General features: G+C 38.4%; 1 protein-coding gene across 4 annotated transcripts in view; it reads left to right on the top strand.

Moving 5' to 3' along the window:
- Positions 1 to 22742, top strand: part of pcgf5b (polycomb group ring finger 5b) — a 152504-nt gene that overhangs the window by 94344 nt on the left and 35418 nt on the right. For all 4 annotated transcript variants that reach the window (XM_059947528.1, XM_059947530.1, XM_059947529.1 and 1 more), the window contains 4 exons: positions 3159 to 3255; positions 17350 to 17405; positions 20998 to 21057; positions 22582 to 22727. In XM_059947528.1, coding sequence (XP_059803511.1) covers positions 3159 to 3255; positions 17350 to 17405; positions 20998 to 21057; positions 22582 to 22727 — 359 coding nt within the window. The remainder of the gene's footprint in view (positions 1 to 3158; positions 3256 to 17349; positions 17406 to 20997; positions 21058 to 22581; positions 22728 to 22742) is intronic.

Consider the following 22742-nt stretch of genomic DNA (forward strand, 5'->3'; position numbering starts at 1 on the left):
TCTGCCACCCAATGGACATTTGAACCCTTGGACACTACCTCACTTTTTTAAGTACACAGTATTTCTGTTTTTTAATCTATTCAATATATGTATACTGTAATTAATTTACTTATCATAATTATTTTTTCTCTTCTGTATTATATATTGCATTGAACGCCACATGCCAGTGATAATAAACCTGATTCTGATTCTGACCTTCACTCATCAGAACTTTGACTTGATTCCGTAACTTACAGTCTCACTTTCAATGGCTGTACAACTTGTTCTCAGTATTATTTGTTCTTTATTTGCACAATATGCCATCTTTTGCATATTGTTTTTGTCATTCATGTACCATTTTTCATAAATTTTATTGTACTTCTTTACTTTCCTCTGAGTGCTGTAAGAAAATGAATCTCAATATAGTATACATTGATGTGGTGTCATAGCATTCAAGTTCAAGCTTAATTATCACTCAACCATACGTGAATACCTACGAACAAAGCCAAACAAAACAGCATTACTCCATATGCTCCATAATTAAATTACTCCATAATTAAACTTACTTTGACTTTAGATTTTACAAACCTGTTTTTACTAATTTATGTGAAATTTTGCAAGGAGATCTTTGTTCACATTCTCGTGCCTGGACTGTTCTCCATATGGAAATCAAAGTTACTTTAATTCTAAACATCATTACCATAGGATATTTCATATAGAATATATGATTCTGATTCTGATAGCAACAGCATATTTCTAGAATAACAAAATACTGGTGGAACTCAGCGGGTCAGGCAGCATCTATGGAGGAAATGGGTAGTGAGTGTTTTGAGGTCGAGGCCCTTCATTTGAACTGAAAGATAAAGCTAAGTAGCCAGCAGATTGTGAGAAGGCATGTCTGTCTCTGCTCTCTTTCACAATTTTCTGCTTATTGTTGCATCAAAGAGATCACCGAAGCATGCAGTGATGAATTAATGTGATTTGACTCAAGTGGCATTTTGGGCACTGGGATTGGTCAACGTTACTGACTTCTTACAGGTATAGCTGGCTACTGACAACACTCACGAGCCCATAGGGGCTCCCACTAAAAATCTGGTGGTTTTCCTGGACAGGAAGTGTTTCCATTCCTCTAGACTCATGGCTGTAGATAATCAGGATTATGATAGCAATGAATGCATGTTTCACATTTGGCTCATTCTTCCTCATGAAGGCTGAACTGGTGAAATCATGGAGGGACAGATCCTGAGGGAAAACTGCTTTCCTTGTTCCATGCACCAATTCCTAGCAAAGTACAGCTGCTGAGCACCACTTCAGTGATAACCGTGCAACTACAAAATATCTTTGGATAATGAAATTAGTCTTCTGAGAATGAGATTCTAGTTTTAGCATCAGTCCAATTTTTTTGAATTTGGTACCAGATAAAAATCAATTCAAATTAAACATAGAACATGATATTGTGCCAAATTTTATCCTACTGCACAATCAATCCACCTCTTCCCTCCTACATAGTCGATATCTCTGCATTTTTCTTTCATCCTTGTGCCTGTCCAAGAGTCTCTGTAATGTTCCTAATGTATCTCCCTATCCCACTACCCCTTGCTGTACATTTCAAGTACTTACCTCTCTCTGTGTAAAAAAAAACCTGTCCTGGCTAAGTAAGCGTTCGGCACGGACTGGAAGGGACGAGATGGCCTGTTTCTGTGCTGTAGTTGTTATACAGTTATATGACTTTGTTCCACTCTATCAATGTCTCTTATAATCTTACACACCTCCATCAAGTCTCCTGTCATCCTCCTTAGCTCCAAAAAGAAAAGCCCTTGCTCGCTCAACCTTTCCTCATAAGATGTGCTATCTAATCCAGGCAGCATCCTGGTAAAACAATATGAGATGAAGGAATTAGTTAGCTCAGATTATCTTGTTTACGCTCATAAACAAGAGAAAATCTTCAGATGCTGGAATTCCAAGCAACACACACAAAATGCTAGAGGAACTCAGCAGGCCAGGCAGCATCTGTGGAACAGAGTAAACAGTCGATGTTCCACACCGAGACCCTTCATCGGGATCCTTCATCTTGGCTATACTGGCAGCTTCAGTTGTGCACAATTAGCAAGATGGTAATAAATCTACTGCTGAAATAAAGAATAGCTGTCCCAGTAAAGTCAGGATTTATTTCAGTTTTACTGTGTACGAGTTAAAATCTTTAAAAGTGGACAACTTTATGTAGAATGGAATTTCTCGGTAATTGCTGGCCGATTGCAGGGTTCCACACCCGGCATGTCACTAAGTAACAGTTTCAAACAACAAGAGTAGTTAATGAACATTGATAGGAATAATACCAGCAATTATACAGTACCATGTGCTTAGAAGAAAAGGATTTCTATGAAATTTTAGGAGACCTTATGTTTGCACACAAATGGTGTAAGTACTCATTTGCCGAACTCTGCTGTTCTTTGTCTATGATGCATTTTGCTGTAACACTGAGGACTTCATAAATCAAGTTCAAGTTTATTGGCATCAACTGTAAATATATACAACCAAACAATGTTCCTCTGGACCAAGGTGCACCCATAGAACATATTACTCACACAGCTTATAAAACAAATCCACAATTACAGTAAATTAATAAATTTAATTCAAAATGCATGTGAAGTGCCCAGCACAGGTAAACTGTAAACAGCTTGCTGACCTAGAGACAAGAGCTCGGTGGTGGCATGGTGTTCATTATTCTCACAGCCTGAGGGAAGAAGTTGCTACCCAGTCTGGCGGTCCCAGACCTGATACTCCTGTACCTCCTTCCTGATGGTTGAGGGTCAGTGAGATTGTGGGATGGGCAGTAGGGATCCTTAACAATATTTCACACCCTTCATTTACAGTGCTCCTGGAAAATGTCACAAATAGGGACAAGGGAGACCCCAGTGACCCCCTAGGCCACTTTTACTATCCTCTGTAAGGTCTTGTGGTCTGATACCTTGCAGCTCCCATACCATACAATGATGCAGCCATGTGAAAGAAATGGATTAATTTTAAATGTATTGAATCAAGTCGATTACATTTCATCTTAAGTTATAAGTTATAGTTGCAAATATCATTAGATGAAATTATCTGTCTAAAATACGATGTTTTATTTGAAAGGTTTTAAATAGAAATGAGGTTCAAATAACTGATGTTTTCTTTTACAGTTTGCAAAAGCTGTATTGTTCAACACTTTGAAGACACAAATGATTGTCCAAGATGTGGAATTCAAGTTCATGAAACTAACCCATTGGAAATGTTAAGGTACGTTTCATTATAAAATATGATATGACTCAAAATAATGTTCTTTTAAAGTTGATAAATCAAGAACATCACAAGTTGAACTTCATGGAAGAGAAGGCAAGATAAAGAACACATGGTCCATGGCCTCCTTTATTGCCATGATGAGGAGCAACACCTCATATTTCATCTGGGTAGTCTCCAACCTAATGGCACGATCATCAATATCTCTTAACTTTCGGTACTTTCTCCTCCCACGCCCTTTTCTCTTTTTTCCAATCCCCACTCTGGCTCCCTTCTTATACTTTCTCTTCTCACCCACCCGTCATCTCCTTCCCTTTCTCCCGTTGATCTACTTTCCTCTCCTATCAGATTCCTTCTTCTTTAACCTTTACCTCTTCCACCTGTCACCTCCCAGCTTCTCACTTCATCCTTCCCCCCTCCCCCACTCACTTACCTTCCCTCTTACCCGGTCTCAGTATCATCCACCAGCTTGTACACCTTTGCCTCCACTCCACCTTCTTATTCTGATTCCTTCCCCCCGTTCTTTCCAGTCCTGATGAAGGTTTTTTTGCCCGAAACATCGACTGCTTATTCCTCTCCATAGGTTCTGCCTGGCCTACTGAATTCCTCTAGCAGATTCTGTTTGTTGCTCTGGAATTCCAGTACTGGCAGGATCTCTTATGTTTATACAAATTTTCATGACTTTATCAGAAGAAGAGGGTGCACTATGCAATGAGGTCCATAGTTTACAAAACCTAGGAAAGAATGCAGAAAAGCAGGTTAGGGCAATTACGCTCAGTTTCAGCACAATAACCACACATGTGTGGAGAGGCAGAGCTTGTTGAGCAATATATTCTGAAAGCTGATGCAAATTTGGATCTTGGTATTAAAAAAAAGATATAGAAAGAAAAATTCAAAACTAGAGCTGAAAGCAAGAAAAGCTTCTCCAAGTTGGGACGGTATTCTTGTCCTATAAAGGTGAAAAATGAAGCAAATGGCATGAAGAAGGAGGAAGCTAAGTATCAAAGAGGCAGATTTAGCAGTGAGAACAATGTGGGAGTTCCTTTAAGGTCTAAGGTTTGATGGCATTCATCATTACTAGATGCAAGGGTTTAAGGATGTTAGCTGTTGTAAAACTTGATAAAGTTAAAGAATGTGGAACAAATGAAGATGTGATTCATGCCCGTCTCAGTGAGCTAATTAGGCTTTATGAGCACTGAGGACTGGAATTCCAAAGGGAGTCTTCGTTAAATTATCAGTAAATGAATGGATAAGTGAAATGATTGGTGGAAATTATCACTGATATTAAAATGGAACATAGAGGGAATGAACAGGGCCACAGCGGTGTTATAAAATGGAGTTAAGACGCTCTGGGCATATTATATCTTTGATTGAATAATTTTAAAACTAATCCCACTTCTCCGCTCTTCTCTTATGGCCCTTGTATAGTCCTCTACTTCAAATGCTATCTTCTGTTTCTTTAACTACTGCATATTATCTGTCTCAGTTATCCCCCATGGCAAAAAATCCCAGGCTTCAGCAACTTAACATAAACAAACTTTACATCCATTAGTGACAAAAGCAAATAGTTATCCCTATTCTTCCTATTAGAAACAATCAAATTTTTAATTCGGTCAATCCCTCTACCCCACTGGAAAGTGCTTGTAATAAAAATCGCTCTTATAACTCTAGATTTTCAAACTTATAACTTTAGATTTTCATATTCATTTTGTGTGGCTACATTATCTTTTTTTGTAATACAGCTTGCAGTAATATTTTACATTGTCTGCATGAATCTGTTTCTTTCTTTTTACTCTAGTACTTCCTTTCTCATTTATAAAATGCCTTGGCATTTCTGCTGCCTTTTCCTGACTAGTCTGAATCTCTCCACCAAACACGTTCTTCCATTTCTTGTTTCCTTGCCATATCAAGTTACACCTGCCTATTCTGTTCATCTGTCTATACTTCCAAGGAATTATTTTCCAGTTCTTTCACCAAAATCCTTCACTTTATTTCAATGTTGTATTCCCTGTATACATAAATAAAACTGAAAACATAAAATTCAGGGAAAGGACAAATAAATAAGTTACAAATAAAGTGAGTTAATGAAGGCAAGTGAATGAAATAAGAAACATAACTTCAGCCAAAAAAAATCTGGTTCAAATGTTTATGTAAAACAAAGGAGAAAAGAGCCATTTCCTAGAGGTGAGTTGGGCGGGACTGTACTTAGCTTTGAATACAGTTTTTATCAAAATGTGCCATTAATGAGCTATTGTAAAATTAAAGCAAATGAGAAATGTGGGGAAAATGTTGCATTGAGTAGAGTCCTTTGCAAAAGCGAATGGTTAAGGTTGTTAGAAATCAATCGACCTAGCCTGAGGACATCTGTTAAGGCGTACTCAGGGCAATGACGGATTCAGTCATCTCCAGCTATGATGTTTAGCTGGCCATCCATCATCCTTTGGAAATATGGATATTTGCCGATGATTGCAGAGTGTTTAAATCACTTACTATTATTTACATAATGAATTAGTCTGTATTCACATGGAGAAATCCTCTGGAAACAGTCATGCTTGGCTTCATAAGATGGCAGTCATTTTAACACTACCTGAGTGCCAGACAACAGCAAACCACAAGAAAGTAAATCTTAAACACCACCCGCTGACACTTAGAGATATAACTGTCATTGAGCTCATATTCCATGGGGCAGTGGATGGTGTCATTGTTGACAAGAACCTTAACTGGAACAACCATGTAAGTACTGTATCTGCTAGAGCTGGTGGTATTATGTGTAATACCCCACATACCTGACCAACCCTCTCACAGTCACAGATCTTTTCCAATATCTTCTTGGCACCAGCAATGTGCTGGAATTCTCTATATATATACCTGAATGTGTACAGTTTCAATAAAGCTCTCGGACAAAGCAGCCACTTTATTGGCACCCCATCCACCATTTTTCCTTTCCACCATACAGCACCATTCAGCACACCATAGCTGCAATCTGCATTGGTTACCATTTCCCCAGGATTTAACAGCAAGTACCTCCAAAACATGTAAACTCTATCAAAGTAGACTTAAGATATGGTGATTTGAGAGACATTGCCACACTTGTGGTGGGACACCAAATAGCAAACACAAGGTTTTGTAGCTTTCTCAACATTATTGAATTATCACCCGCAGGATAGAACTATGGTAGAGAGTTCTTTACCAAGATTAATGAAATTAAGGTTGCCAAAGTGAATTGTCCAAAAAGAGCTGTTTTCTGTTTAGGAAGTACACAAGCAATTTAGAAGAGTAAGCTAGACAAAGTTATTAAGTTTAGGATGGTGGTGAACATTGGTAGCACCGGTTGAGATGTTTGATGTTATGGTGTTTGCCAAGCTTGGCAGTTAGTTTGCAGACATTTCATCACCAGTCGAGGTGATGTCCTCAGTGCACAATTGTTGGTGTTTCTCTCTGGGAGTGCTCGTGTTTATAGAGGCCCTTGTTCACTTGCCTCAGTCCTGATTGGCTATCCCTCCAGTTGATCTTTGAATTCTACTGGCATACATTTCTCAAGAACCAAGGTACCAGTAAAGACAACTGGCAAAAGCAACGTGGTGTACAAGATCACTTCTCGAGACTGCAACAAGAACTACATCAGCCTGATAGGATGTAAACTCTCAACTTGTTTACAGGAACACAAACTGGTGGTACGGAGACGTGATCCACTGTTGTTGATCTCAGTGCATTAAGACCATGAAGGACACCACTTTAACTGGGACACCATGAATATTCTGGCGCAGGCAAGCACGAAGCAGGAATAAGAATTTTTTGAAGTGTGGTTCTCTCTGATAACTCCGTAAACAAACATGCCATCTATGAACCCCTAAGAGCCAATAGAATTCAAAGCTCATGGAAGGGGTAGCCAATCAGGACCGAGGCAAGCAAACGGAGGCCTATGTAAATGTGAGCACTTTCAGAAAGAAACACAAACAACTACGCACAAAGGATGTCGCCTCAACTGGTGATGAAATGTCTGTAGGCTAATTGCCAAGCTCAGCCAACATTGCAACACCAAAGTTATCAAGTTTGGCATGGTCAGTATCAGGAGGACCAGGTTAAGGAAAGTAAAACAGCTGATGAAAATTTAGAGGCCTTAGAGCTATTTTATAATTGTTCTGGATAATCAGAAACATTTAAAAAACAACTCTTTTAGACAGGGAAATCGAAAAAAGAGTTTAAATATTAGTCAATAAATATTTGGAAATAAAAGTTTGCTTAAGAAGCCAATCATTTACAAGAAATTAATTAAAAGCAGAATGAACATAAATAAACCAATACTTAGCTGTTCACTCATGATCGACAGCTCATGAGGCCAGATATGAAATTATCTGGCTCCTGTGCTGAGTATATTTAGGCTCATTCATTGAAGAGCAGCTTGTTTGGGACTTCCATGTTTCAAAACACAGACATAAGAGTCAGAGACAAACTGACTTGCGCAGAGGGCAATGCCAGTTATTCTGTATGGAACTACCAACCAGCCTTGCAGCAGTACGCTTTGGCTCATCATTAAATGAGAAAATCCAAATATTCCGTAGTAGAAATTAAGCATTTTTAAATAAAGCATAGAAAGCATTCTTTGCATATTATGCATTAAATTGACAGGTAATTTGAATGGACCATTTGAAAGTGAATTTTGATGTAAAACTCAACAATAGTTGTAGCTATTGTTATCTGACTAATCTGCACTCTAGGTCTGCTTTCCTCCTCTTCTTAAACTATGTTTGAATTAAGGTGTGTTCCGGAGTTCTTGACACTATCATGTATATATAAACTATTATTATTGCCCATGTTAGTTTAGGTTTATTATTTTATTTCAATATATATATGTTTTTGTTTTTTTTTCTCTCTTTTTGTGATTATTCTTTTTTATATACAATTAATATAGGTTTGATTGATTATTTTATGATGTTTCTTGCTGATATCTCAATAAGATATTGATATCTTATTACTAATTTAACTTCAAACCTAGTGTATTTATAACCTCAATATTATGTTACGTTATTTTTTTTATATATATGAAACTTAATAAAAAGATTGAAAAAGAAAGAATTAAGGTGTGTATGTGGCTAGATTCTATTGGCTTATGAACTGCCCATTGCATCTCTTGCATATATAATGGCTTCAAAGCGAGGTATTTATTGATCTACTACACACTGGGCAGCCACTTGCAGTGTTTTTTTTTTCACTATTGCACCATTCCATTTACTACATTGTATCAACTTGAAAGACAACAAAACTGTTGAGGTCCTGCATCTGCAAGAAATAATTTCTGAACAGAGAAATATGGTAATAAGACCATAAGATATAAGAGCAGAATTAGACCCTTTGGCCCATTTAGTCTGCTCCACCATTCATCATGGCTGATCCAATTTTCCTCTCAGCCCCAATCTTCTGCCTTCTCCCCATATCCCTTCATGCCCTGACCATTCAAGAATCTATCAACCTCTGCCTTAAATATACAGTAAGACTTGGCCTCCACAGCTACCTGTGACAAGGAATTCCACAGATTCAACACTCACTGGCTAAAAAAATTCCTCCTCACCTTTATTCTAAAAAGACACCCCTCTATCCTGAGACTGTGTCCTCTGGTCTTAGACTCTCCCACCATGGAAAATATCCTCTTCATATCTACTCTGTCAAGGCCTTTCACCATGCAATGAGGTTTCAATGAGGTCACCCCTCATTCTTCTGAATTCTAGTGAATACAAGCCCAGCGGTGTTTCATAGGACAAGCCATTTAATCTTTTGATACCAAGGTACCTATAAATTATTTCTTGTGATCATGTATTCATTCTTTGTGAGTTGATTAAATTGTGTGGTAGTTAGGTTCTACATGCAGTGTAATGCTGAGTTCAGAGAATTCAGCTGTTTGCATTCCACAAAATACAGTGACTTGATGCACCCGGTTGGGCAGCCATTGGGATTTCATGACGTTATATATTCTAAATGTAAAGACACATCTGGGGACAAGCTCCTGAAAAATAATCTAAAGAGTCTCTGTGAGATTTCTCATGAAGTAAGTATAACAGTTTTACTGAGCCCAACCGTATTCCTTATAGCCAAAGAGAATTTATTAGAATAACCTGTTTTATCTATAATTATTCAAACCAATTTAACAGCACTACCTTATTAATACATGAAACAAATGAAGTGAAAAAGGTAACTCGTCTTGTGCAAAACAACAAACTTCTCGAGGAGCTAATGGGATAGGCGGCATCTGTGGAGAAAAATGGACATTTGATGTTCAGTTTGAGACTCTTAGTCCAGATCAACTGTACCTTCGCAGATGCTGACTGACACACTGGCTTCCTCCAGCTGCTCAGTTTTTGCTCCATATTCTAGCATCTGCGCTCTCCTTTGTCTTCACACTTGCTACTCTACCCAGGAACGCTTTACTTTTTTTTCCAGAATAAAAGTAACTCTTAGATGATATTATGATTAATATGTCACTACTTTTTGTGAAGTTTTCATGATATTACATAGAACCAATAGGGTAGTTAGTAAAAAAACTTTTTTGCTGACATGGACCACTTCCCTCTTCTTGGGAGCCACACTGAATAAAGGCAGACATCACAGAGAAAATTTATCATCACCTTCGGTGTACCAGAACAACCTTTAACTAACTGAGGAAAAGAGTGTGTGAAGATTAAGCTTCAAACCTGGAATAAAATTCCTACTAGGGATTCCTGCCTCATATATTCTTGGGTGATTTGGACTAACTAAAGCAAGCACCTTAGCCATTGGAGAAAGAGCACTGATTAGGTTATCTAGGATCTTCTGGTAAGATGGTGGCATTTTCAATCACAGTGGCTTCTACGGGATCAACCAAAGGAGTTAATTCTCTTTCTAAAACATTTTTTGTGATTGCAAGACACTGCTGGATATTAAGATCTTAAAGTACTGCAGGTCTGTCCCATCAGCAAGTCGCTCATTGGCTGAGGCTTGCAGCAGATCGTTCTGCTGCCTGCATCAGAGAGGTTTCAGAGGAGTCAGTGCACAAAGGCAGTCTAACAGCAAGTGATTGTCTTGCTTGCTTATCTTGTGATCGTAAGACCCTGTTGGACATTGCTAATGTGGAATGCTGCAAGTCCGATTCACTGTTTCATTGGCAAATGGAGGAGAGCTACGTGCCCTCAGTTGCGGTGAGGACTGGCTCTTGACCTGTGGTGTCACCTGTTTGCAGCCGCCCAGGAGGGTTGGTATCCAGCGCAAGAGGCAGTGTGGGGTGGTACCCCGGTATTCACTAGGCAGATGACAAGCTGTAGTGTGTCCGACAGCAGCCTGCTGCAACATTCATGGACTGGAGGTCTTGGACGGATTTTTTTGTGTGACTGTACTGATACCTCATAAGCACTTGTTATCTCACATGAGCTACTTGTGCCTTGTGCGTGACTGCTGGTTCTATGTCTTGCACCTTGGCCCCAGAGTAGCATTGTTTCATTTGGCTGTACGTGTTGACAAAAAACTTGAACTTGAAGTGGGATTATATACAAATATATTGTAGGAAAAAAGAACTCTCACTGAAATGTGTAAAAAGTCTGACAGCAGTCAACATGCTGGGATGCAGGAAGGATGTTTTGCCCTGTCTGGCTGTGTCAAGAATAAGGACTTACAGACTAAGGATACTGGATAAGATATTTAAGACTGCGATGAAAAGTGTGTTCCTCACAGAGCCCAAGTCATTGAATATGCTCAGAAGAAAATGGATTGTTTCTAGATGCAAAAGGCACCCAGGTAATGGTATAGAGGCCACTGGATTTGGTTTATTATTGTCACGTGTACCAAGGTACAGTGAAAAACTTGTTTTGCTTACTGTTTATACAAATCACACTGTTTACACTGTTCATTGATACAGAATAAGGTAAAATGAACTGTAAAAGCTACCAAAAGATGCAGTGCAGGTAAATGATGAAGTGCAGGATCATAACGAGGTAGATTGTGAGGCCAAAAGTCCATCTCATCATACAGTCTGATAACTGTGGGAGAGAAGCTGTTCTTGAGGCTCGTGGTGCATGCTTGCAGTTCCCTGCTTGATGGGAGAGGGGAGAAGAGAGAATGTTCAGGGTGGGTGGGGACTTTGATTATGCCTGCTGCTTTACTAAGGTTAGGAGCTGTAGAGATAGAGTCCATAGAGGGGATTCTGGTTACTCTGATGTGCTAGGCTGTGTGCAGAACTCTGCAGTTTCTTACAGTCACATCCAGAGTAGTTGTTATACCAAGCCACTATGAGTCCAAACAGAATGCTCTCTCTGGTGCATCAGTAAAATTGTTAAGAGTCAACAGGGACTTGCCAATTTTTTTTTAGCCTCCTGAGGAAGCAGAGGCATTGGTGATCTCTCTTAGGCATGACAGCAACATGGTTGGACCAGGACAGGCTAGAGATGAAGCTCTCAACCCTCTCAACATCAACACCATTGATGTAAACAGGAGCAGTGCTCTGCCACTCCACCACCCAGGGAATTGAAGCACATGAACAACATTATGTTGAATAGCAGAATAGGCTGAAAGGGCCAACATGTGCACCTCGAATCTGTTTTCCATATTTATGTGTGGACCTCTTGGCCTGTGGTCACTGAGTTTTCTCAGAAATTGGCAGGGTAGGGTGACTATATATTCAAAAATGATAGAAGCAGATTACCCATTTAAAGTAAAATTCAGCTAGTTTTATTAGCTTGACACTTTCGGACCCATGTTATTGCTTTATAGATGGGAGACTTTAACATGGTGCATAACTTCCCTGTGAGGGATTCAGACCATCATTTCTTCTGTACACTAATTTATTTTTGCAAGTAAACGTGTTTTTTTCCCTCAAACTCTGGAATATCTGCACACCTCCTGCACTTCAGGTATTGCCATTCAAAACCTAATTATGGAAGGCTTATAGATTAAAGTCAAAGCAATTTTTTTTATCAAAGTACATACGTCAGCATATATTACCTTGTTAAACACAAGAGATTCTGTAAACGCTGGAAATCCAGAGTAACACTTAAAAATGCTGGAGGAACTCAGCAGGTCAGGTATCATCTATGGAGTATACAAAAACAAAGACTGACAAAGAACCAATGGAGCTAAATTGTGCAAATAAATAATTAGTACCGAGAACATGAGTTGTAGAGTCCTTGGAAGTGAGTCTGTAGGTTATGGAGTCAGTTCAGTGTTGTGGTAAGTAAAGTGATCCACACTGGTTCAGGAGTCTGATGGTTGAAGTATAATACTGGTTCTGAACCTGGTGCTGTGAGTCCTGATGCTCCTTTACCTCCTTCTCAGTGGCAGCAGTGAAAAGAGGGAAGGGCATGGATGATGAGGTTAGTTGATGATGGATACTGCTTTCTTGTGGCAGCACTGCTTGCAATGTGTTTGTGCTTCCTCTACCCTGAACTTGCAAAATCCAGTTTATTATCAGTGTGGTCTACATGACTCTGTGACTCTAAACATCCCATTACTATTTTGTTATAATTTATGTATGCATCACAAAAGAGTTGTTACAAGCTCAGGCAGTACTGATGGATTTATTTTACTGCAGCATTTAAGCTTTCAAGCCTTATATGTGGCTTTCTCAATTTGTGGGTCAGTTATGGTTGGCTAAAAACATTATTTAGTAACCAGCTTGTCTTGAACAAGGGTATCTGAAGGCAGAGCAGACTCGATGGTCTGAATGACCTAATTCTGCTCCTATATCTTAAGGTTTTATGGTCAGTAGTTTCTTCCTGGCAGCAGCATCCATGGACGAGAGCCATTTTTTGTTATTTACTGGTTTGCTTTATGTCTTTTTACAATTACTTGCTCTAAGCTCGCAAATTGAGCTGGACATTTGCAAGTGTTCATCAAACTTTACAACTATGACACTGAAATGCAACTTATTAGACTCAAGCAGTTTTTTTTTTGTATAAATAAATAGTTGGATTAATGTACCACCATCTGTTTTCTGTTTATCGTATTGATTTTGAATCACAGTTAATATAAATCTGTTATACACTTTAGCAAATTTTCTATTAAGAGTGCAATGCCAAGAATTTTAAGCTGTGTGAACTGCAGAAGCCTTTATTTGAGATTTACAATTTTATTACTATGGTCAGGATAAAATTCCCTTTATCTCATTACTTTAAAATTGTACTTGCAATGTTTAACTTCTGAGTGGTTTACTTGAGGTTGGTCTCTTTCAAAAGGAAAATACCAATGAATAGCTATTTCTACTGATAGGAGTTGGGATTGCTGTGGCCCAGTATATGACTGCTAATGAAAGGCTGACAGGCATCTATAACCATGTTCAGCCAGTGGTGCTGAACAGGTGATGCATCTCAGCTTTCTCCTCAGATCTCTAGCAACTTGATTCTCTGCACTATAAATGGCTGAAAACACTGTATAAAGAGGAGTGCAAGGGACCAGATCTTAGCGCAGAAGACCTGTATTCCAGAACTAATTGTGACTTAAGCTGCGATGATTACAACACTGGTATCCACCACTGAGGAAAGCTCAGCTCAGAAACAGGCCCTTCAGCTCATAGTCCGTGCTGAAACCATTTGCCTACTCCCATCGACCTGCACCTGGACCACAGTCCTCCATACCCCTACTATCAATGTACCAAACTTCTCTTAAATGTCAAAATCGAGCTTGCATGAATCACTTCTGCTGGCAGCTCATTCCACACTCTGATGACCCTCTGAGTGAAGGTGTTTTCTTTCCTGTTCCCTGAATCTTCTCACCTTTCACCCTTAACCCATGACTTCTGGTTGTAGCCCCACCCAACCTCCATGGAAAAAGCCTGCTTGCATTACCCCTATCTATACCTCTCATAATTTTGTATACCTCTCTCAATTTCCTCTCAATCATCAATGTTGTAAAGAATACAGTCCTAACCTATTCAATCTTTCCTTATAACTCAGGTCCTCCAGACCCAGCAACATCCTAGTAAATTTTCTTTGTACTCTTTCAAATTTGTTTACCTTTTTTTTGTGTAGGGAGGTGACCAAAACTACACACAGTACTCCAAATTAGGCATCACCAATGTTTTATAGAACATCAACATAACATTACAACTCCTGTACTCAATACTTTGATTTATGAAGGCCAATTTGCCAAAAGCTTTCTTTACAATCCTATCTACCTATGACACTACTTTAAATTATGGACCTGAATTCCCAGATCCGTTTCTACTACCATGATCTACAGTGGCCTACCATTCACTGTGTAAGACCTACCCTAGTTTGTCCTACTGGAATGTAAACCCTTACACTTGCCTGTATTAAATTCCATCTGCCATTTGTCAGCTTATTTTTCCAACGAATGCAGATCTCTCTACAAGCCACGATAGCCATGAGTGAGGCTTTTTTCTTAAATTGGAGGCCTTTGACTAGTGGTGTACCTCAGGGGTGGTGCTTTTTATCATCTATATCAACAGTTGGGTGCCATGGTAGCGTAGCAGTAGTGCAATGCTATTACAGCTCGGGGCGTAAGAGATCAGAGTTGAATCTGGTATCACCTGTAAGAAGTCTGTACATCCTCCCCATGAAATGTGTGTTTCCTCTGGGTGTTCTAGTTTTCTCCCACATTCTAAAGATGTACCATTTGGTGGGTTAATTGGTCATTGTAAATTGTCTCTTGATTAGGCTAGGGTTAAATTGGGGGTTGCTGGGTGGCGGGGCTCAAAGGGCTGAAAAGCCTATTCTGCGTTGTATCTCAAACAATGAATAATAAATAATTAAGAATTTGGATAAGAATGAATAAGGAATGTATAGTTTGCAGGTAACACTAAAATAGGTGGTATACTGGACAATGAAGAAGGTTATCCAAAATTTCGGGGGACCTTCATCAGCCGAATAAGTGGGATGAGGGATGTCAAATGGAGTTTAATTTGAATTAGTACAAGGTGTTGCATTTTGGAAAGTCAAATCCAGATAGGAATTTCACAAGAATGGCAGGCACTGGGAGCGTTGTAGAGCATCAGGATCTTGGAATACTGAAAGTGAAGGAGGCTTTTGGCATGAGGGCCTTATTCTGTCAGGGCATTGAGTGTACATGTTGGGAGTTCAAGGTGCAGTTGTACTGTGTGCTGTTGAGTATTGTCATCAGTTTTGGTCACTCTGCTATAGCAAAATGTAATTAAACTGAAAATAGTGCAGAAAACAACTTGAGGAACTGAATTATGGGAAGAGGGTGGATGGGATAGCACTTTATTCCCTAGGCTGTAGGAGACTGAGAGGTGATCTTGTGGAGGTGTGTAAAATCATGAGGGCATCAGTGGAGTGGATGCACTTAGTCTTTCCCCGGAGTTGGGAAATCAAGATCTAGAGGGCATAAGTTTAAAATGAAAGGGGGAAGATTTAATATGAACTTGAGTGTTTGTTTTGTTTTCAAGAAATGGTGGAATTAGCTGTCAAAGGCATTGGTGGGGCTTGTACAGTAAGAGATTTTAAAAGCCAGTTGGATAGATACATGGATTGTGAAGTTTAGGAGGTCATGGGCCAGATGCTAGCAAATGGAAGAGTCATGTTGTTGCCTGTCTCTATGGTGTGCAAACTCCATGTTTCTGCCTCTGTGCCACTCAGAGAATGTAAGCAAGGGAAAGTCTGAATGATTATTGTTGATGTTCGATCACAATACCAATAACACACTGAAATCATGTGGGTCATCACTGGTCCAGCCATGTAAATATTGTGGTTACAACAGCAGGTAGATATTTGCCATATGAACCACTTCCAGACTCCCCAGAGCTTCCCAGAGAATGTGCTGACATAATATCTGTCACCAAATGTCCCATAGGTATAAACAGGGTCATGGGATGTAAAAAAAATGCGCCCGAGACATAAATACTTTGGCTATTAGAACAGGTCAGAGACTGAGTATTCTGCATGAGTGACTTGCCTCAGGATTCAGTAAATGTTTCCTGCATCACCAATGAATAGATCAGGAGTTTGAAGCCATAGCTTGTACCCACGTGATTGTGCATTACTAAAAAAGTGCAGGAGGCTGCTTGAACAGCACCTTATGCTCCATCTTAGTTATCCCCTCCATAATCATGAGCATTGTCCATTACGGCAGACTCAGCAAGAGCACGTTGGCGAAAGAATGGCAAAAGTACTCTAAATATCACAACTTTTCAGCATGTTCATTTGAGACATAATCCGACCAAATAGTGTAAACTTTCAGAGATGGACTTTTTTTGTTTATGTACAGAGTGCAAGTCTTGTTCGGCACTGGAGCTGCACCCATGCCTGTTTCCACTGTAGAAAGTGGAAAAGGCTAGGAACTTCACTTCAGTCCTTACATTCAATTAAGATAGTAGCAGAGACATTCTGTGCATGGTCTTTAATTCATTATTTTTTTTGACATCTTCCTTGTGTGCAGGTAGTTCTATAGTGTAGTGAGTCAGTACCAGAGAATCATAGAAATATTCAGAGCAGAATGAAGACATTTGATTTGTTATGCCCATGTTCCTGTGGCAGTCTGTGTTACACCCTTAGAGCTCTATTCCGAAGCCTCATTATAATACACAGTGTGAGGGCGGTCAGAACTGAACACAGCACTCTGAGTGATGTGTGGATTATCTATCGCTCTGAAGCACATCAAAGTTCAAAGGACATTTATTATCAAAGTTTCTGTACGTTATACAGTCTTGAGATTTGTCTCCTTACAGGCAGCCACAAAACAAGAAAGCCAAAAGAAACCTTTTTAAAAAATCCAACAAACAGCCAATGTGCAGAGAGAGAGAGAGAAAAAAAGCAAATTGTGCAAACGTTTAAAGCAAACACATGAATGAAGATGTAGCAGGAAAATGACGAGGCCACGGAAGTCTATAGGAGGAAAACTTCTGCTTCTCATTTGTCTAAAAATTGGTATGCTTCCAGGTGAAGTTTACCATGTCTAGCAAACAGGGAAGGGGCATGAAGTGCAACAATAGAATCATGTGCTGGAACCGGTTGTGTGCAGACCAGAAGTGGGAAATCAAAGAATTTGTAGACTGCTTTCAACTGAATTAAAATATGTGAAAACTGAATATTAACTTTAGAATCATTTGTAGTAAGACTGTTCCTTGAACCAGTGGTGACCCTTTCTGAATCTCTCTTCCAGGTTGGACAATACATTAGAAGAAATTATATTTAAGCTGGTGCCTGGGCTGAAAGAAAGTAAGTTAACAGACTCATATTCTTCTTTTTCAGCCAAATGTTTAATACACTCAATCCTATTAAAACAATAGTCAGTTGTACTTTTTTGATGACTTAGAAATGGATATAGTTTTGAAAATTTTATTTTACAGCCTTGTTACAGTGCCTATAATAAGTATTCACCCCCTCCCCCCTGGAAGTTTTCATGTTTTATTGTTTTGAATCGCAGTCGACAATTTTCTTTTTTTGACACTGATCAGCAGGAAAAGACTCTTTTGTGTCAAAGTCTCTACAAAGCGATCGAAATTAATTGAAAATTAATTTTTGTGTCTTTGGCTTTATGCTTGGGGTCATTGTCTTGCTGGAAAACAAATCTTCTCCCAAATCGCAGTTCTCTTGCAGACTGCATCAGGTTTTCCTCCAAGATTTCCCTGTATTTTGCTGCATTCACTTTACCCTCTACCTTCACAAGCCTTCCAGAGTCTGCTACAGTGAAGCATCCCCACAAAATGATGCAGCCACCACCATGCTTCATGGTTGGGATGGTGAGTTTTTGATGATGCACAATGTTTGGCTTACACCAAACATAGTGTTTAGTCTGATGGCCAAAAAGCTCAATTTTAGTTTAATCAGACCATAGAACCTTTTTCCAGCTGACTTCAGAGTCTCTCACATGCCTTCTTGTAAATTCCAGCTGAGATTTCATGTGTATTTTTTTCAACAGTGGCTTTCTCGTTGCCTCTCTCCTATAAAGCTGTGACTGATGAAGTACCTGGGCAACAGTTGTTCTATGTGCAGTCTCTCCCATCTCACCACAGAAGCTTGTAACTCCTCCAGGGTTGTCAGAGGTCTCTTGGTTGCCTCCCTCCCTAATCCCCTTCTTGCACTATCACTCAGTTTTTGAGGACAGGCTGCTTTAGGCAGATTTACAGCTGTGCCATATTATTTCCATTTCTTGATGATTGACATAACTGTACTCCAAGGTATATTCAATGACTTTGAAATTTTCTTGTTTTTATCTGCCGACTTGTGCTTTTCAATAGTCCCTTCATGGATTTGCTTGCAGTGTTCTTTTGTCTTCATGGTGTAGTTTTTGCCAGGATACTGACTCACCAGGAGTTAGACCTTCCAGATACTACAATCAATTGAAACATCTTGAATGCACACGGGTCTCCAAAAACAGATCTCAATTTAACTAATTATGTGACTTCTAAAACCGGTTGGCTGCACTAGTGATAATTTGTTGTGTCATATTAAAGGTGGTGAATACTTATACAATTAATTATTTTGTGTTTTATATTTGAAAATATTTTAGATGATTTTTAGAGATCTGTTTTCACTTTGACATGAAAGAGTCCTTTTCTGTCGATCAGTGTCAAAAAAACAAATTAAATCCATTGTGATTCAGTGTTGTAAAACAATAAAACATGAAATTTCCGGGAGGTAGAGTTGTGAATACACTTTATAGGCACTGTAGATTCCTTTACTACATATCAGTGCCAGTATTTATGATCACTACCAACAGCCTTTGGAAGAATACTGGCAAGACCATGTATGTTTGTCCCACTATGAATAGTTTAGCTTATTAATCTATGTTAAATAAAGCAACTTTTTCCAAAGTTTTTCTAAAGAATTTCCTATGTATTAGTTGTTTTCACTTGCATTTGAATACTTCGTTCTTCACCTAGCTAAGCAGCCACCGATTGTCAGCCTCTGTAAATATGACATTAGATTGACTTAGAAGAAATGCACTGGATTCTCTCTGAGTTGTTGATTCCTTGAAACTTTTCTGCAGAGTAGCAAACCCAAACCTCACCACTGCATGGCCTAACCCTCCAAGGCAGACAGCAGCCAGCTATGGAACACATCCCGGCAATTTCTTTTGTCAATAAAAATGAATAGTTCCATTTAAAATCTATTGTTACTGAAGCATTTCAGCTAAACTGGTATATTGAATTGAAATTTGTTTTGTAGCTGTGTATGGTTTGAATTTTGATTAATGATATTCCTTTTCCCTAAAAATCATCAAATTAAAGTCAAAGTAAAATGCATTATCAGAATACTTACATGACATCACATACAACACTGAGATTCTTTTTCTGCGAGCATACTTAGCAAATCTATAGAACTGTAACTGTAAACAGGATCAATGGACAACAAACCGTGCAATTATAACAGCATTAAGAGATTGTATCCTGGGTTCTTAGTTCATAGTTCAACTTATTTGCTATAAATATTTTGTGGATTTTTTTGTAGTAGGAACTAAAGGGGATATGCTCCCTTTTTTGTTAACTGGAAAGTAATTAAACAACTAACCAAGTAAAATGGAAAGCTGGCACAGATCTTTGTCACACTGAGTGCTTCTGGGATAGTGTATTTCTAACAATTGATGGACTAAAAACATCATTCATAATATTTTTTGAGTCCTTATTTGGCACCACTGAAGAGTACCCTACACAATTTGACAGCATAAAATTTAAATTTGTTACTAGTGCCTTCTGGAACTTGGTATGGAAAGGAAAATAGGCTCCATTTCTTTCAACGAAGTAGGAATGACAGATTTAAGCGTGTGTAACAAAAGTAGCTCATTCTTTCATTCAGTTCTTGTCAGCCTGTACAAATCTCAATGGATTAAACATGTTTTCAGAGTTCCATTATCTGCAAACTCTACAGCCTTTAAAGAAATGAGAAATTAAATAAAATCTCTACAAATGTTATGTTCAGAAGATTATCTTTGTAATTGTCTTTTCAAAGATATAAATTAAACAGGGAACTAGTTCATCATGTGTTAGGTCATTATACTAAGTAATATTCATATTTTAAAATGGAAATTTGGACAGGAAAATGATATCTAGATAAATGATGGTGAAGCAATTCCATTCTGAATTATATATTTTGATAGTTTGTAAAAGTAATTACTGAGTTTTCTAGGAGCTGGACCTCAAAAGCAAAATTTGAAGCCTTATAAGATTTGTAGAGAGTATCTGGCCACATGGGTACAGAAGATACAATAATGCCAGCTGAGTAAATAGAATAAATAGCTGATTGCTTATCAATTAGGCATCAGATTGTCTTAGGTAGAGTCTGCTTGTTAATGTTGAAATTCCAACAGGTAATGAGGGAAAGGTGACTGTCATCTGATCTTACCCCAAAAGATTCCTCATTGTAAATCAGTAGCACAACACCTCTGTGTTTTTGGTGTGTAAAAGGCTCTGCGTGATCTTTGTGTGCCACTTGGTCAAGTTTTACATATCCCAAAACTAAGCAACAAAATAATTTGGATATGCCATATCCATGACAATAGCAGGGCTTGTGATGTGGAAAGAGCAGTATTATAGCAGGTGGCTCCTGCATGTCTTATTTTTTGTTAATGCAAACGGATTTGGATTGAGTAAATGAAGCTGTTTGTTCTAAAAGGGAAACAACTCATTAAAAGCTGAAAACTATGCCTTTGAGTCTTTTTCTGATAATTTAGATGAAATACGATTTCCATTTGAAGTCCCTTGTGTATGGTCAAAGGAAATTTAACTCCTGTGGTTTTTTATAATTGCTTTCTGTGTAAATTAGAAAGTACTTTGATAATCTTAGAGAATACGTATGTTCTTTTGGCCAGTGGAAAAACAGCAAGAAGAGGAATTCTGGAAAAAGAATAAACCACAAGAGAATGGAGAAGGTAAATTAAAACAGAACCTTTGGTTTCTCTTTAACATAAGGAATTGACCTATGGATGTTGTGGTATTACAGAGTCTTTGCATTGGTACTGATAACCAATCACCTAAGGAAATCTCAAAGTTTGATGTGTTTATTACAGTGTTTTGGGAGCACCTTTCCCACTTCACCCTGACCCTTCATTTCTTGAGCTTATTCACCATTTTAAGTTCCCAAGCCATTCAGTATTCCTTGGTCAAGTGCATAACCATTCAGCAGTTTTTTCTGTTGGTAAAGAAAAATGACAGAACAGTTAACCTGATTGGTTTCTTCCAATAGTTTTGTTTCTTTTTTTGAGGAATCCATTTGTTTGCTTTCACCTCCTTTGTCCAAATTCAACTGTTACTTTATTGTTATTGAGCTAATCAGACAACAATCTCAAATCAAAGATGACAACTGATTTCTTTCAGTAGCATGTTTGTTGATTAGACCTGACGATTTGTTTGCAGTGGGAATTTATTTGCTTACATTCAGAAATCAATAGCGCAGTGCTAAATCTTTTGGGGGAATTATAGGGAAATATTATTTTGAACTCAGTTCACTTTGCTTCATAGAAATACTATAGATGGATTATTTCCATTACTTCTGTCCAATATCAGCTACCTATTCAGATTAGGAACTTATGTTGAGTGCTTTAATAAGTTGAAAACAAAACAAAAAAAAATAATAATAATAATATATTTTTATTTTACAAGGAAGATTATATGTTAACCTTTGGTGTCAACGTTGAAATTGTGTTTATCTTGCAGTTAATTTGTGTCTCTTTAAATTCTGTCAGATTAGATATGGCATTTCAGGTACAGAGGTCATCTTTGTGTATTCAACCTCAGCAACATTTCTTAACTCCAATTCCAAGACAGTATCCCTGTAGAATTCTCCTATTTAATTCATAATTCCTGCATGTATGTCCCATGATTTTGACAAAATGTTGTTGGTCGTGAAACAAAAGGATTTTATGTGATTATCCCCTTAAAAAATACTGTACATCTATTTTGAAGATTATTAAGGATTTACAGAAAGATAAAAGGGTTTTGTTTGGACCTAAAGAAAGAAAATCCTGACCAATTGCACAGAAAATCTGAATGTGGGTGGGGAAGAGATGAGCCATTTCACACCATTGGCTTTAATGCTGAAAAAATGCTCCTTTTTCTAGTTTTAGTATGCCAAATTAGAGGGAGTGACATAGGAGTAAAGACAGGAGTGAACAGTTCACCTAGTAGTCAATGTAATTTTCTGTTGAGCATCTTTTCAGCCTGATCACAATGATTTCTAATCCCCATTTCTGGAAGGACTTGTGTAATTTTGAAATAATTGGAAACTTGGCACAATCATCTAGCTGAAGTGGTAACATTATCATGGGAGATAAGAAGAAACAATGTAAGAGATAAAATATTTAGCTCTCAGTAGATTATTTCTGGCTTGTACTGATACAAAAGTTGTTCCACTGTTCTGTATATCTTGCAAAATAATTGTCAACGTTTCTAAAAAGATTATGAAGGCCCTAAAGCAAAGAAGGCTAAAGTAGAAGAGGAGGAGGATCAAGACGATCAGGACTATCACAGAAGCGATCCACAGATAGCGATTTGCCTAGACTGCCTCCGCAACAATGGCCAGTCGGGAGATAATACAGTAAAGGTACTAAATAGTATA

Source organism: Hypanus sabinus, chromosome 22 (genome assembly GCF_030144855.1).
Source record: "Hypanus sabinus isolate sHypSab1 chromosome 22, sHypSab1.hap1, whole genome shotgun sequence".
Lineage (NCBI taxonomy): Eukaryota > Metazoa > Chordata > Chondrichthyes > Myliobatiformes > Dasyatidae > Hypanus > Hypanus sabinus.